Below are 17,954 nucleotides of genomic sequence, written 5' to 3'. Positions count from 1 at the left end.
ACTAAAAAAAACTACTCAAAAGCTATGGGATTGGCAACCTAAACAGAAACAAATGTATTACCAGCAGTATTATGTAGGCAGTTTTGTAATCTACATAGTAAAATATGTATTTTCTAATCCATTAAATAGAAATCAAGATAAAAAAAAAAGAATTTCTGATTATTGTAAGGAGGTTAAGCAACTTGAACAAAAGCTTTGTAAACCTTCCAACATGTATTATTACCACTTCACAGACTAAACACTACAGAATGTATTAGTTGCCAGCCAGGGAGAGCCCACCACACTCCCCTGTAAAATGGAATTCACATAGAGCCAATACTCACTTGCATGTTATTTCATATATTTTATCTATTGATCGCAAAGCCAACATGCAGCTGAAAACAGATTCTAAACCAACCAGGCAATAACTAATATTAAGGGAATTAAGATAAAAAATAATTCAAATTCTTACCTTGAATTTGTCCAGTATTCTTGACAGCGATGGCTTGTTAAAGACATTGTAGTAGAGCATTCAATTATGATAGTTCAGAACTGGAATTCAGTAATCTCAATTTGTCAATACCAAGATTCATTGGAGGGAAAAAACCCCACCAAGTGTAAAATCATTTCAAGATGAGATAAATGGTTAGGAGACATCAGAAAAAGAAACAGAAGAAAAATGCAATACATATTCCAAATCTCTAGGTATCTCAAACATCAAAGTCACTACTATATTTACATTTCCAAAATATTTATTAATTCATCAACACAACCCAGTGATTTCTCAGAAACACATATGCCTATATTCTGTTATAAAAATGTTAAGATATATAAACAAAAATACTTTAATGCATGGTTGCAAACAATTTTTAAATGACTTGGTTTTGCATGTTTTTAGATTGCTGCTGTGACTGTTCATTGTGGTTCCCAAGCCCTGAGAACATGGGCTCGGTGGTTTAGTGGAGAGGCTTTGTAATTCGGTGTGAAAAACTGCTGTTACATTTTTTTGTGTTTCTATAGTCAAACCAAAACCTACTTGAATTCCCTTAATGTGACTGGAAATTTCTTTCAGCCAATCATTCTCCATAATTAAGAGAAACCAACCGAACGTGGCTGACTGACAAATTTACGACAAGGATGATTCCTTCAAGTGTTTAGCAAAATCCAACGGTTTGTGAACAACAGTCTCACTGATGTGTTGTTGAAGCCGTTTGTTTAGCTCTTCATCTATAAATGAATCCATTGGTGAGAAAGTATCCTGAAAATTACAAAATATTAGGTGCATTACTAAACAAGGCCAGTATGTGTTTTCCATGCAAAGCTTAAATTAGCAGCCCTGTTTCTCTCCCATGCCCCTAGGAATCTAGACCAGACCTATGGATCTGGCAGCTCACATATATCTGGCGTGCCAGGAAGCTTCACTTGGCCAGCAGCAAAGCGATGTGCAGGGCAGCCCTTCGTAAGTTTGTGTTTTTGGTGAGGATTTTTTTTGTTTTGTTGTAAACTGGGCATTAGAAGAATACCTGCTACACACAGCCCCAGCCTCCAGCTCTGAAGGAGCTTACGCACTGTTTCCTGTTCAACACGCCTTATCAACATAAATAAACTATCAGATCAAAAGGCTAGCGAGAGCAATAATGCCAGCAGTGGAGGCTGTCAGTCAGAAAGACAAGTCTTGACCCTGCCTCACGAGATCCCTTGTGGCTGCAGCCAGCTCCGGAGGCCTCCGCTCCTTCCTGGTGCTCAGATGAGAAAGCTTATGCACGTGATGTATACCTCCCTGTTAAAATCTTAACATTCACATGGTGCAGTACTTTCTGCACGCCAGGACAAACGAGATCCTCTCTTTAGTGGTACACAGGGAAAGAAAACAATTCAGAGCTTCTGTCAAGAGGGGGGAAGTACTGACAGACAACGGCAGCATGGCACACAGAGAAAAACATCCACGACAGACAGGCTAAAACTTAGATACTGACAGAATTTGTTAAAGTGAGCCAAACAACCAGGGAGAAGGCAAGACTCCAAGGTAATTTTCCCAGTTACATCCATCACAACCAGCTATGGACAATTCTCTCTGTTCCATTCCTCTTCCCCTGTTCCTGTGACCTTAAAGAGCTTATGCACTTCTTTGTTCAAGCACTACACAATCTCTCTATCTGCTGTTCCCAGCCCTGTTCTGTCAGAGCTGCTTATCTAACATCCTGGCAGGACAGACACATCAAGAAGTCATTGTAAAAGTAAGTACAAATACATTTTCAGAAGCTGCTTCTCTAAAATGGAAAAAAAATTGTGCTCTCAAGGCTTTAACTGACATTACCGAGTTACAAATTGGAGGCACTAACAAGCTTAATAAGGTATAATGTTTTCATTAGGAAGAACAAAAATTAATTATCACCTTTTAAAGGACACACCACTCACTGGACATTTAATGGAGGTCAGCATCTGGAACACATCCACTGCTGAGGATCTAAAAAGTTTTTACCCATTTCTTCTCTTTATACATTAGCTCTTTGTTCACTTCAAATTTATACTTTAAAGCTATAAATTGACACCAATAGGGATCAGTGTCCTTCTACATACTGAATCAAAGGGTCTGGAAATCAAGTTGTCCTGCCAACTACCCACACTGGGGAAAGAGAGCTGGCTTTTTGTTACTGCTTTTTGAACAGACATTAGTTCATCATTACAGAAAAGGGACATGAACTCTGCACTGAACCACTGCAAAGTGCAAAAGGTAAGTAAAATAATAACTACCACATTCATCTGGCTACATTAACTGGCTCTGCGAGGTGGAATTATTCATACAGCCTTTTTTCCTTATTCATAGTCAGTGCTATCTTATGCCAGTCAAAAAAAATACTTGACACAGAAAGTACAGAAACCAAAAAGCCCAACTAAGTCTGCTAATGCCTGGGCAGTGCACACTGAGCCAGCAGATACAGGTTACGTTGGTATGTGATATGGTTAAAAAAGGACACAGAGAGATGGATAGTACCTTTCTTCTGGGTGTTACTGATGCAACAGGAGGATTAAAGGTCATTTCTCTCATACTATATGCTTCAAAAAGTTCTGTAGCAGACCTATAGCAAAAACCACATTGAAAGAAAAATGGCATTAGATACATTTCCAAATAATATATCACCAAACCAAGAGCAGCTTTTCCCACACACATGCCATTCACACCCACCACCATGCTTTAAGAGAACTCCTCAGAGTAATGAGCATCACCTGGAAAAGACTGGAAGCCAACAGCTGGGGAACAATGCAGGTAAAAGCAAGTAAAATGTGTCTAAATACTCAGAGGACAGAAGAAGAAATGGGAGACAAGAAAACTGTTCTGTTGGCTTGCCAACGCTCTAAGCAGTCACTGTTTGCCCTGTACATAGTTAAAGTAAAAAAAATGTGGATAAAGGTTACCTGGCTGATACAATCTGCCTGAATTTCCAACAGTTCCTTAACAAAGGGTGTTAGGAAAACTAAGCAGCCATGGGAGAACAGGGAAGACCATTATATGGGAAAAGAACTGTTTACAGGGCAGGAAACAGAGGATGGGAGTTAGTTTTTGCAATGGCTGGAAGAAACTATGCATTTCCACATGGTCTGAGCCAGAAGCTGTGCTCTTCAACACATTCAAAGATGAGCTGGAGAGTACCAAGTTATTTGCGGTAGTAAGAATGAGCTGCCTATGAAGAACTGCAGATAGACTGTATGAGATGGTCAGTAAAATGGCAAATTAAATTTAGTGGGGGAAAAAAAGCAAAACAAACATAGAGAAAAGCAATCTCAGTGTCACATAAAAACAATAGGCTCTGAGCTGACCACTATCACTTAATGAAAAAAATACTGTTGTTATGCCAGATACTTTCATGGGATTGTGACCTTAATGCTGTTCAGAGTTGGAAAGAAACAGAGAACAGAATAGAAAAATAGTTACATCAGTGTATAAATCCACAGATCACCCACATCTCAAATACTGCATTTGAGTCTCCAATTATCTCATCTTGAAATACATGAAATGGTTAAAGTTCAGGAACATGCAACAAAGATGATGCGAAGTACAGAACAGCTCCTGTTTGCAGCAGATCCCTTCAGCGACAACAGATGGCAGAAAGAGGGACAACACGATAGAGGTTCCCCCAAGTCATGTGAGCCACAGAAAGAATGTATTAGAGCAGAGCGTTCATTTCACCTCCCAGAGCAAGAACCAGGGACTGTTAAATGATCCATGCTGACACCAGGTTCAAAACAAAACAAGGTACGTCTTAAACTTAACGAGCTGTGGACTCGTGGAACCCTTACCAAAAAATGCTGTATTTGCAAAATGCATACTTTGGTTCAAGGCGCAATGAACAGTTTTGAAAATAATTCTATGAAGAGGTACAAAACAGAAAATGGTATCAGGTTCAGGAAATCCACCTGGCTGAAACCAGCTGGAGGCTAGCACACGGCTTGGAGCTTGCCCTGGTTTTACTCTTCCTGAGGCATCTGCTTCCAGCTGCTGCCATAGACAGGATGCTGAATTAGATCTATAGTGTGAACCAGGATGGTCATCCTGACATTTTAACATGCTACAGACCTTATGTTGCAACTTGGTTTCCAGTTTACACAGTCACGGTCCAGTGATCCTGATCCATATTAAGATCAGGGTTGCTATTGAAGAAACGCAGATATTTTGCTCTCATGGGAAGAAAGCACACTGCACTGTGAGATTTTTACCCTTGTCATAGCCTGGCAACAAGCCTCAAAAGGGAAAAAAAAAAAAAAAAAGAAAAAGGCAGCCAACGTTTTGTACTGGCAGAAGAACAAAGAAAGTGAATTTGAAGAACAGAATATTTTAATTTTATGGATAATTATTTTTAAGGATTCCTTTAAAGTATGAGTAACTGCTACATTTCAGGGCAGTATTTTTAAAAACATAACTCCTTGATAACTTACCTTTGGCTCAAATCAAGTGAAAGAGTTCCTGAGCCTTCAGTTGGAGCTCCAACAATAAGGTGAGCTGCAAATTTCTGCACTATTGGATGATAGTGTCTCTAAAAGGAAGAAAGAAGGCATTTGGCTGAGGGATGAGGGATAATATATTAATCTATGGATTCTTGCACTTATTTCCATTTCAATAAGATGGAAGGTTCTGCTTTGGTTTTAGATAGAGAAACTGAGCACCCCAAAATCAGTCAGTTTCTGGGGTTAAGTTAATGAGAACACCCAGTCATACGTTTATTCACTAGTATGTCATGCTGTGAGCATAACTCTACACAGTTAATCTAACTCCTGCTCCCAGAAGGCAAAAGAAAGGGTAGAGGAAGCCTTCCCCAAGCCCCAAACTCTAAACACTGGCTGGAATGACAGATCAGGGTGTCAGTTGCTCCCCAAAGAAGGGCTGGACTGCACGGGAACTTAACAGATGGAAAAAGCCTCCAAAGGGTCTTATTAGGCAACCCGGGGCAAGATCCAGTGTGGCACTATCATAAGGGATATGTAACATCCCCTTTTGAACTCATTCCTATACCACTGTGCTGCTCTTCCTCTTTGTATGGAATAGGTCTATCACGTGGGCCAAATTTGATTGATAAGCCTGAAGACCTCTATCCTCTATTCTTCTGAAACATATAAACATTTAGCAGCTATTTACTGCTGACTTTTGCTTCCCTAATCACTCAGCTACTCACTAACCTGCAGTAAATGCAGCTCCCACAGAGCTGTGTTCTGAGCATTGCAATGCTCTGGTTCCTCTAGTTCTGGGAGATAAACTCCACTGCCTTGAGATTCGTTGTCTAGTAAGAGGTCCATCTTTGGGAATATCTACAACACAAAGACAAAAAGACTGAGTTGCTTATATTACACACCCAATTATAACACGGTTAAGTTCAGGATTCATTCCATGTTATTCAGTCTCAGCAGCATTTAAGGATAGTCTGTTTTCATCACTCTTGCTTAAGATGCTTCAATGCATTTTGCATAAAGTCAATCTCTCAAAAAATTCAAAAACCTTTAACTAGTAAGCTAAAGATTCCAACAAGTAAAACTTACTTGCATTAATACCCTGTTAGTTGCCAAGATCCCAACACTGGAGTTTGGAAGGACATGAAGAGTAAGTGTGGAAAGTCGCTTTAGGAAAGCAAGAGCTCGTTGCTGGGAAACTTGCTTTCTCCGTTTGGCAAACATGACATCCAGGCACTGGAGCACAATCCCCATATCATCGTTGGTACGACCTCAAAAGCAGAATTTCATACAAAGAGTAAATAACCATTTAGAGGAACATACAGCTAAATACTCTGGTACTGACTGTACACTGGAACCTGAGAAACAGCATGAAAGCTAAGGGGTTCAGACACAGCACTGATGTGACACAGACACAAGCATCCATCCTTTTTTGGTAAAAATAGTCCAGCTTTGAACATAAAAAAAATGTATCATTGTTTCTGTGCTCCTACCTAAGAAAATATTTGTTCCATCAAAAATGTCTAAACATTAGAAGCAGTTAGTGTTTTAACCCTAGGTGCATTCATTACATCTTCTTTTATAAATTGTTCAGTGGTGCAAAGATTTAATCTTTTAGCCATTCGGAACTGCAGAACTGTAGAATTTTTTTTTCTCAATCTTTCCTCCTTAGTGAATACAAATTTATAAAGTTCATTAAAATTACATTAATTTCAAACTTTATAAGTCTATTTATTTTCATAAACTATTCAACTTCCCAGAATTCTTAGAAAATTTATATTAGAAAATTAGAACATCAGAATTACAAAAATCAGAAACGTAAACCAGAAAATTCTAGAAAACAGAATTTAAATTGAAATTATTTTTAAAATTGTATTAGAAAAATTAGACATTTTTCCCTAGCAGAGGGAGAATTGGAGAAAAACCAGAATTTTTGAATTGCCACTGAAAGAAACTATTTTAAGTAAGTAAAAAAACTTCAACTAAGGACAAGATAAATGCTTATCCAAGATCACACACTCAGCATTCCCTAATGAAGTGATCTGATTAGAACCTGTTACCATGTATTACAATAATTCTAGTATTTGTACTACAGTAGTGCAGCGTGTAAATTGAGAAGAAAGTAGATTAAAACAAACAGTACTCTTTTCAGAACTCAGATATCTTAAACCAACTGAGGTTTATTAATATTATATTAAGGCTATGATATCAAATAAGCAGAAAATTATCTAGGTAAATACGGAAAATAAGAATTTTGAGTTACCTGCATGTAGGCTGAACAGTGTCTTGTAAAGATGTGTGTAGAATTTCATTGGATCAATGTTAAGAACATCACCTATTAACATAATCCCAAATAAATATATTTACTCCATTAATTTATCAGACAATAATAAACAAAAGTTTGTTTCTAACAGTCTCTTACCTTGGCCAGAGAGTATATGAAAAGCACTGAGAATGCAATGAAGACTCTCACGATAGCTTAAACCCTGAGAATACAAAACCGACTAAGTACCCAAAAGAATGCAATTTTAAGAAAACTGTAATAAAAGTAACCTCAGCTTACCCCAGAAGCAATGAGAGAATGAAGGACAATCAACAGGTCATCAAAAAATTCCACATTTATGAGATGAGCAAACCTTGAATCAAAGAGATTTTAATTTTTAAGCTACAGACATTATCTGCAAACTCAGTTCAAAGTATTTTGAAATGACCAAATCACCACCTTAAAAGCAGAGCTAAATAAAATGCTGAACATCTGTTATCTTCACACAGATGGATGATTCAGCCCCCAGCTGCTATCATGGCTTCCCTACAGCGCTAGAGACATGCTCAGTGTTCTTCAGGAAGCAATCAGACAAAATAATGGACTCATGTCACACCCTGCTGGGTTTGCATTGCATCAGTTCTATCACGGGAAATTTCACATCACATTGAAATGTTTTTAGAAGTAGGTGAAAACTTCATCAGAGAAATAAAAGAATTTCGACGAGATTTTAAGGGACGGTCTTCTCCCACTGCTTATAAGTCGCTTTCAAAGTCAAAAATCCCTTTAGGGCTTTATGTCTTTTCTAACACAAACAAAAGCAGGTGGACCCAGTTCTTACTTTGCAAGACCTTCTAGCACAGCCGGCAAAAGCGGAGACTTCTGAGCTTTCTTCAAGATTCTAAAGTATGTTACAAATACAATATTCAAGGTCTCTGTGTGCTGAAGGAAAGAAAATAAAATAAAATACTGAAGGGTGGAAAACAGACATTTCTACTTCAACTAAACTTAATTGAAAACGCTCCTCTCTCTCTAAGCCTGCACTCAGGCCTTCCAAACCAGTCCCGGCACCTCTGCTCTTCTTATGCTGAAAAGTTCAAGTCCTGCTCTCCTGCCCCCTCCCCTGTCCCTTCACCCTCTCTTCCCCCAGTCCATGCTAATCACACTCCACCTCTGCCTAGAGGCTGGTAACAGCCATTACACAGCATCACACGGAACAGGGCACCTGCAGGACTTACGTCAATGGATTCAAATACTTTTTTGTGCAGAGAACAGAAGGAAACAGGAATGGCTATGCTGGCTTTCCTGGGTAAACTGAGAGGGCTTGGTTTACTAAAACCTAGACCTCTGGCACAGGCGAAATATTTGTAAATTGCCAACATTATCTAGAGGTGTAGAATGCTGAAAGGTTGGGATGGAAGGGAGACCTGGTTACAAAAGTGTTAGGAGCTGCTACTTTGCAAAAATAGGAAAACAATCTCTAAATTACTCACCAGCTTCAGTTTTTTTTCTTTGCTTTCTGACGCCTCTGCTTCCAAGAGTTCTCGTTCCAGTTTCTCTTCTGCTTTCTTCCACTGGAAATATACAGTTGATTTTAAGACAACAGATAAAATGTTTCCAACCAGCCTGGACAACCCGGTTGCAAAGACACACAACAAATTTTCCATGCTTGGTGAGTAGCTTAAGTCACCCGGTAATGCTACAAGGTAACCAACTTGGATACATTCCTTCCTATCAGAAACAACCAATCAAAGGCATCATCAACACCAGAAAGAGAAAAAAAATAGGAAAAAAATAGGAAGATAATTAAATTCCCTGTAGAACCTCATAAATGTTCAAGTACAACACAAATACTAATCACCAAAGCTCAAGAGTTAGCAATGGCAACAGAAGTGAAATCATTGCTATTAACAGAACAAATTGCTACATAAATTCACAGCATGGGAAAGCCCACCTCATACCTTTCTTTGCATCCTTGAAAGATTTTTTCTTTTCTCTTTGTAAGTCATGAACTTTTTCTTTGGTGCAATGTCTTCAGAATCTTTTTGTAATTCTACTTCCTTAATTCTTAAGTGAAGAAATACTTTTAATACCTATAGTAAAATAAAAGAAATACAGTGAAAGGTGATCCACAACAGAGGAATGGAGGCTAAGAAATTCTGAATTCCATTCCAACTAGCAGGCTTGGCTGGACAAAGGTTCTGTTCCTTCATAGCTGTGTCTCCCACCTCTTCTCCCAGTTTCTTCCCTAGCACTGTTCCTTTCTATCCATGCCCCCATTTGCCCCTTTCTCTTCAAGTTTCCCTGCCTGACTTAACCCATGTCTCTGTCGGAGTCTGATCTCCTCCTTCCAGTCTCCTTCCCTCACCCCATATCCCTCTTTCTAATCATCTGGCTCAGCTCACTCCTAAGTTGCCCATGTTCTGACAGAGCGAGGAAATTCCGCTTCTCTGTAACCAGCAGCTGCACTAACATTAACTTTCAGATTTTTTTTTTAAAACCATTGACAGAAGAAAATTGTGTAGTAGAACAGAAAGACTCTTACCTCTGGTCTGACATCGTAATTTCTACCCCTTACAAGGCCAGAAATGACCTTAACTACACCGAGTGAAGCATAGCCCAACTTATCTTGTTTAAAGAGCTTCTTAACTGCCTCAACGCACAGTTGAGAAATCTGAAAAGTGAATTCAAACAAATTCTTCTGTAAAACCAGCTCCAAGACAACAGCTAACTTATAATACTGGTGGTATCTACTAATTAGAAAGTGGACACAGCCTGCACAACAGCAAAAAGATACGGCCACAAGATCTGGATATTGTGGAATAAAGCTCAGAAACAGATTATTTTTCAGGCAAAACAAGAACTCTTTCCCCTAATCAGAAAATCACTTACCGTTTTTGATGCATCATTCATGAGGGGAACAATGAGAACAATAATGTTGTTGTGGAAGTTGAAGTGGGGTAGGGCCACAAGCAGCTCACACAGACACTTGACTGCAATCTCCGCTAGACCTTTATATGCTTTTAATGAGATGACATTGCTTTTCTTCAACTTTCTTTGTTTCCAATCTGCACAAAATATTATTTTTGGTGATTACAGTTCAGAATGTAGGGGAGCTTCTAAATATTTACATTTTTAGTTATTGCAGGCATTCTCCCACATACTTCGTGCAGGTACTATTTCAAAGACAGCAGGTACCATTCAATCAGAGGAAGTAAATTGTGATGTCGTAAACAATTTTGCATTTACTACATAAAACGGGAAGTGTTAACTGTACCTTTAATTGTTTGTTCCAGATTTTCCAAGTAAAATTTATACTGGCTCACAAGGCCTTCTTCAAATTCTCTCAGTTTCTGAGTTTCTTTTTTAACCTGTAATAACAATAATACAAATGAAATTTTATTTGGAGAGTTAACTCCTGAAACTAGCCAGTGGTGGGGAAAAAAAAAAAAAGTTTTAAAACAAATATCAGATATCTAAGTAGATTTTTCTTCTAGACAAAGATTCCTAGAAATGTATGAAAAGTACAATATTTCTATGTATTTCTATACAAGTTCTTGTGCTCAAAGGGCCATTTCCAACTAGGCCTATTTAATTTACAGGGACTGAAATGTAACTAGGTGCTATTTTAAAGCCATGACTCTAAACTGCACTACCTATATTAAAGAAACCATCTAAAGAATTGGTTAAAAACAAGCTCCAGAAAACAAGTTACTCTGCATTTGTTCAGTAAATTATTGAACGCATTTCAAAGAAATCTGTGCCAGTTAGGTGACAATGATGCATAATTTGCTTTCTTTCTAGTTGCCTTCAGTGTGACACAAAACATCGTCTTATTGCAAGGTTTATGATGAAAGTCACCCAGGTTTGGTATGTTACTTTCATATGCTATTTTTTCCCTCTATTACCATCAGCATGTCACCTGCTTATTGAATGAAGCAAATAAGAATAAAAGGTTCAAAACAAAGACATCTGCCCCTGAAAGTGTCACAGTATCAGAATTTCCACAAGTACTCATGTATTTGTCATCTTTTGCTCAAAACTATAAATTCATATCAAACAAATCAGTATTAGTATTTGGCATAACTTACAAAAGAAATCTGAACTACTCACAACACTCTATAAAGAAACTTGTTATTTCACCTTGGTAGCTTTTTCTGCTTCAGTCAGAGGCCGAATTTTGTAAGAAGGTGCAATATCTTTGAATATCTCCATCAAAGAAACCATGACCAGCTTCCGAACAATCACAGCCACATTAGGATCCTGTTCCATCAGCATGGCACGCAGCTCCTTCAACTTTTTAATCTGATTAAGAGGAAGACAAAGTCAGCTGAAGATCACTCCTAAACTGATTTACAAGCACAAGGTACATTTTAGCAAAAGTTTGCCACAAGAAACATGTCTCATTTTTAAATATTAGAAAGAGAAAGCAACTAATTCAGTGGTTACTCAGCCTCTGCTTAGCACTGCATAAAGAGCCAAGAAATGCTAAATATCCCAAAAAAATTTTTATCTTGGGAATGTTCAAACTACCCTGCTATTACAAAGTTGCAAAGAATTATAGAAAATTACTAGCATATCCTGAAACACTGAAAACTATCAGATACAATACTGAAATCAGAGCTTAAATAAGGGTCACGCTTAAGGAACAAGGTAGTTTGGACAGGAAATTACACAGACATTCATAAATCCACAAGTATTCAGAGGGACAAATCACTCCCGAACAGCCACCTGGATCTTCACCTCATTCCAATCCTTTGTACCAACCCATGTCAGTAGTTTCACTGTTTGCCACCCCCAAGAAGTGATACAACACTGATCTTTTTCCTTGTTCAATTCAGGTACTTTTCTCTTTTTCCTATTGTTTGGTCACTTCAGGCCTTTACTGCCTTACTGCACAACACTGGTGCACATACACGCATGTGAAGTAAATGTTACCTACGTTGTTGTCTGGCTCAGAGAGAATGGCCGATGCCAAGGCCGCTATGTGCATCTTCCTCTCCTGCAGCTTTTGTCTCCGTTGAGCAGCGATTTCCTCAGCAGTGAGCACAGGCAGGGGCTCTGCACTGAAGTCTGGCACAAGGTGTGAGAGTTAGAAAGGAGCATCACAAGGGAAGCCGCTCAACAAATACCGTATTGCAAACTACAGTTCTAGACACTGCATTTCAGATGGGCACTGTGGCAACACCACACAAGAGTAACACATGCCCTTCCACAGTAAAAGAAGCTTTAAAGAAGGACCTTGCTAGAGCTTAGCTTAACCCAGATATTCATTTTTGCTCTGCTCCAAAATCTTATGCTTGCAAAAAGAAACAGACCAAACGTTTTTGAATCTGCAAATCATGTTGCCTAAGCACAGTGGGAACATATAAACTCGACACATGATCCCAACTGGGCCAAGAAACTGCAGTGCTCTGCAATTTGCAGCAAATTATTCACCATTCACTTTTTCTTTTAAAAGCATAGTTGTATTATTTGTGTTTTCTGAGTATTACTTTCCTACAAGTATGCCCTTCCTCAACTTCAGATTTTATTTAGAGAATAATGACCCAGAAGCGGCAGAGTTACAACTGCAACTGTTATTCGAATATGACTCTTAACTGGATAGCAAACTGCAAATCCAAATCTGAATTTCCTGGTATCCTGATGTTTTCAGTAAAAAATTTCAAAGTCAAAGACAGTCACTTAAAAGCCTATACAAATCTGTATCCTGAACTGCATTTCAAAATGATCTCAGAGTAATCAAACTAGAACCACAGCATGTATTCTCTAAGTAAGACCAAGATTTCCCTTCTCACTAGCAAAGATGACACAACTGGTATAAGGAACTTCATGCAAACATCAGCTTCAGGTGAAAACCAAAATAATTTTAAAGAAATAAATTTTGAAAACAGCTGTTCCTCAGGTCCTGGGATCCTAACAAGTAAGAAAGCAAGCTCTGAATAACTGCTGTGCTTTGGTGGCAACATGGTAACAAACATATCCAAAAACACCCTAAAGAAAATATAATTAAATTACAGTCTTCCTTAGGGAACAGTAAAGTATTCTTCAGATATGTCAGTGATTTGGAAAAAAAAAAAAAAATAAAAGGCAAACATGATGTTTTATTACCCTCTGCTTCCTCCATTTCTTCTGTATCCTCTTCTTCATCCTGTGCAACATTGGAAACTGCAAATATAGAGTGTCTACTGTCAAGCATGTCATAAACACAGTGGAATTTAAAAAAAATAAATTATATACATCTTGGCTCCTATACCAGTTCAGAATCTGTGTCTTACCCGGCTTTTCCATAGTTTGGGGAATAATGCCACCCTTGTCTTTGATGGGCAGGAGATGGATGAGTTCTTTTTCTGGCTCAGACTGCATACGTCTTGGCATCTTCTCATATTTGTCAATCACACTTTCATGTTTTCGTTTTTTGACATGAACGGGTTCACTGAAAAGTACAAGGCAAACTAAATGAATTAGCCATCTAATTAGACATGAACCATGTATGACAGTATACTAGCTGGAATAAGTCTCTGCACTCAGAAAAATAAATAATGACTGGTCTTATTAAGTGGAATGTTTGAGTGTGTTTACCATTGACAGCATCAGTCACCACTCAGTCAAACAATGTGAATGTGGATCTGTACAGGATGTTTGAATTCAGGACAATACAGTGCTTCCCATGAGCAAAGACAAAATGAAATTTAGTCTACCAAGCAGGTCAGCCAACTTCATGGATTTTGAAATGCTGGCATATGAGCATAAACAAGCATGCAAAAAGCTTCCATTGATTTTGAATTTACAAAAGAGATTAACTAAATGGTATAACCCTGCTGTCCCTGTGCAGATCAAACCTTTCCTGTGTACCCAAATCCTACTCAACGAGCACAGGATCCTACACATCTAGGATTGCTCTGTTGAGCATGAAGAAAATGCAGCTGCTGTGAAAACACAGGAAACTCTGGGTCATACCAGACATCTGGAGACCCTAATACTGGTTGATGGGTTTTGAGGTGGCACTGTTCCCATTCATGTAGCACTAAGGGGACTCAGGGATCCTTCAAAGTAAGGCAACAGTGAACAAATCAGATGAAGCTTGTAAAGGCAAACATCCTTGAGAAACATGATTTCACCCCAAAATATTCAAAATTTTGGAAAAGGGTAAATAAAATTAAAATATGCCAAATATAAACTATCAAGACCTCAGCACAGCCTGTCTCTCACCTAGACGAGAGCACTGTTTTACCTGCCCCCTTCCCCACTGTGCTCCCCCACTGCATGAGCAGGTGTCCTGGCATGGCTGAGGCTCACTAAAAACGTAACCCTGAGCAGCTCTGTCATGAAGGACTCCACGAGCAAGCAAGCAGGACTAGGACCCTCTCACTGGACACACAGTCCAGTGTCTTCCTTAAGGTGCCCCACAGCCTCACTGTCCCCTACTCTGCCTTGACTACCCAGCTGATGCTTAACCAGCACGTGAAAATGAGTGCATCAGTGCACATTTTTATTTATCCCTACTCCATGTTAACTTTTACCACTACTCCTATCACTTTTCTACTCTGCTCACTGGGAAGGCCTGTGTCACAGCCCACTCTTCAAGGATAACAGAAATAATGCAGTGTGGTGTACTACCCTTTCACAAGATATGTTCCTAACCTGCACATAACTATATAAGAACATAAATATTTATTCTGTGCTAATATGAACATGTAATTTATAAGTGAGGTAGTATTTGACAAGTTCCTAAGAATGATTATGGCTGATCAGAGTAAAGCAGATGAAAAAGACAATTCTCCAGTTTAAGGGGACACTATAAAAGAAACTAAAATCTAGTAACAGTAAAATAGGTAAAAGAGCAACTATCCTTCTATGTATTTCATTGTGAACTCCACCCTAACACCTTGCTCCAGAAAACTGGTAACGAATTTTCTGTATGAATGTTTTGGTGTTGCACATGTTTACAGACATGGCTTCCAGAATCCGCCCCCCCCCTTTTTTTTTAACAGTAATTTGCAATGCAATGTGAAAGTATAGTGGCTCAAAGTCCACAGAACATCCTGAATACTCTATACAGAAAAAGGCCTGTATACAGATTAATGCATTTCTTTCAGTTTGAGGAATGCAATTCATCTTACAGCCAGGGACTTCATGGGAAGGAATATTGTGCAGAAACAGTATCCTGAAGATCAGGCAGAGCAGGTGAATGTACTGATACACATCAATACATTAATACTGAATGTACTGACAGACTAAGGAAACACTAAACTGGAACTGCAAAGAAACACCAGACTGAAAGCGACCTCCTGGTATATGTATTATGTTACATATTCATTACATATTAACCACACATAACTGAGTACAAAAAGTAGACATCACAACAATACTCACTTAGAAGAAAGATCTCTGGTTAAAAAGGATGCTTTTTGAGCCAAATCTTCCATTAATTTTAAGTCATCTTCATCCATCATGTCCAGTGGAAGAGCATCTTCTTCCTCTTCTTCTTCCCATTTTTCATCTGATTTAGAAGATGATGCATACAGATTAAGATCCTGCACATAAATTCAAACTTGAAAACCTAACCCTGCCTACACTTGCAAGACCATTTTACTCGTTACTTCAACCCTGAGCTCACCAGCCTTCATGCATTTTGTGTCATCCCAGAAAACTGCCCCTTTATTGTGACATCCAATAATGATTGGAGCAAACACATTTCTGACACCTTACATCAGATCTTGCTGCCAGAATGGCTACATTTTGTATTTTTCATAACCTTCCCTTTCTTTCCTTTAAACGAGAATAGCAATTAATTGTACGCAGAAAATGAAATGTTGTTTTCTTGAAACATAATTTTGCAACATGAAGCAGCAGAATATTTAGTAGCCATCATACCTTTTTACTTGCAAAAATAACTCTGAGCAAACACTTACCAATTTGTTTTTTCTTGTACTCTTCCAATGGAAAAGGTTTTCTAGCGATAGCATCTCTGACAGCCTCCCTTAGCTTCTTTTGTTCTTTTCGATACTTCTTAGCAGCACTCTTCTGCTTGAACTGCTTATTCTTTAATTTGTTGTCAAGTTTTATTTGACTAGTTCTCAGTAACTTGCGAAAGCTTGGAACTCGTTTTGTGTTCTTCCTCTAGGAAACAAAGAGAAACCTACAAGTAACTGACATGTCCATAGCCTCTGTGAAATCTATTCCACTGTTTCAGATCTCACTATGTTCGTATTTCTATGAGGGCTGAAGAACATGTTTCTTCCAAATGGTATCATCAGTTAGCTCCCAATTTACCCAACTGTGTTAAGTTCTTAAGAGAGACCTGTGAAGAATGTTTTACAGAAATATTCTTTGACAATTTGTTAAACCCTATGTTCATGACACACAAACACTCAAAGTACGGTAAACAGGTTATTAGGGCACGTTTCTTTGCCCTGTATGCTCCCAAACCCTTGTCTCCTCTCTTCACTAATGCCCTTCCTCCCCAGCACATGACAAGGTTCAGAGGGTCTGGTCCACGGCCACAGACTCAAGCAAACATCTTCCCGCAAAACCCTTGCCCATGCTGAGCTTTGTCTCTCTCCTGCCCTGAACTCTCAATGACGGCAGCTGCGAGGCAGCAACCAGGCTGCCGGCTGCAAGGTTCGGGACAGCATGAGGCACAGCTGTGCACCTGTCACAGGTGCCAGCGCTCGGGGGGTCCCATGGCTATGCCAAAGAGGGCTCCGGGAAAGCCCAGAGGCACACATCAGCACGGGCACCCTGCGCCAAAACTGCAAAACGCTCTCAGAAGTGTTCAAGATGGAAAGGGACGCGGCACAGCGCCTGTACTGGGGGGCTTGGGAAGGCAGGGCCTGGTAGTGGTGGGGGTGTCCCTTCGCCAAGGGGACAAGTGGCTGGAGCAGCGAGGGGCTCCTCGAACCTGCATTTTTTTTTTTTTGCCAGTTCAGGTTTGTGGGTTTGTTGTTGGTTTGGATTTTGTTGGTTTTCTAGATTTCACTACCGGGCCAGCAGCGAGGCCGACGCCGGCCCCTGCGCCACCCCCACGGCGCTGGAGCAGCCCAACGCCCCGCGCCGCCGAGTAACGCGCAACGGCGGCTCGCTGCTCCCGCGCCCCAGTGTTGGCAAAACCACCCTCGAGGGTGAGGGACGAAGGGCTGCCGTGCCCGGGACCCGCCGCCGCAGGGCGGACTGCTGCCCGCTCCCCGGCGCTTCCTGCAGCCCCGAGGGGAGGCGGAGCAGCAGGCCCCGGCCAGGCGCGCCCCGCGGCAGCGCAAGGGCCAGCGGGAGCCCCGGGCACCGCTCCCCCGTCCCGCCCGGCCCCGCAGAGCGCCCCCCACCCCGTCCTACCGGCTTCATGGCGGCGGGCCCGCGCGCGTGCTGCGCCGCGGCAGCGGAAGCGCCGGGCGGGGGCGGAGCCAGGGCCGGGCGGGGGCGGAGCCAGGGCCGGGCGGGGGCGGAGCCAGGGCCGGGCGGGGGCGGAGCCAGGGCCGGGCGGGGGCGGAGCCAGGGCCGGGCGGGGGCGGAGCCAGGGCCGGGCGGGGGCGGAGCCAGGGCCGGGCGGGGGCGGAGCCGCACGGTCACAGCGCCCCCTGGCGGCGGAGAGCGGCAACCGCCAGGGGGGGTAGGGGGGGGGAAGCTGCTCCGCCCCCGCACCAAAAAAGAAACCAGGTAACGAGCGGCGCTGGTGCTCAGTTCAATCAGTACAACACTGTCCCCACGGCATTCTCCTGCCACAGGTAGCAGCAGGTTACTGAGGAACGGAGGAGAAGCACACCGCACATCTGCT

General features: G+C 40.8%; 1 protein-coding gene across 1 annotated transcript; it reads right to left on the bottom strand.

Moving 5' to 3' along the window:
* Positions 1-732: 732 nt before the first annotated feature.
* On the bottom strand, positions 733-17,586 carry NOC3L (NOC3 like DNA replication regulator). Its single transcript, XM_065638785.1, has 21 exons — positions 17,516-17,586; positions 16,099-16,306; positions 15,560-15,686; positions 13,462-13,619; positions 13,295-13,351; positions 12,126-12,256; positions 11,327-11,488; positions 10,461-10,554; positions 10,076-10,251; positions 9,729-9,857; positions 9,145-9,276; positions 8,677-8,757; positions 8,025-8,125; positions 7,484-7,556; positions 7,343-7,406; positions 7,184-7,255; positions 6,010-6,191; positions 5,653-5,781; positions 4,915-5,012; positions 2,975-3,059; positions 733-1,237 (listed from the first exon to the last, which is right to left on the bottom strand). The coding sequence occupies exons 1-21, from the start codon at positions 17,522-17,524 to the stop codon at positions 1,106-1,108; spliced, it is 2,400 nt and encodes a 799-aa protein (XP_065494857.1). The 5' UTR covers positions 17,525-17,586; the 3' UTR covers positions 733-1,105.
* Positions 17,587-17,954: the final 368 nt, after the last annotated feature.

Source organism: Caloenas nicobarica, chromosome 7 (assembly GCF_036013445.1).
Source record: "Caloenas nicobarica isolate bCalNic1 chromosome 7, bCalNic1.hap1, whole genome shotgun sequence".
In the NCBI taxonomy this organism is placed as follows: Eukaryota; Metazoa; Chordata; class Aves; order Columbiformes; family Columbidae; genus Caloenas; species Caloenas nicobarica.
The sequence above is the reverse complement of the archived record's forward strand: the minus strand, read 5'-3'. Positions and strand labels throughout refer to the sequence as shown.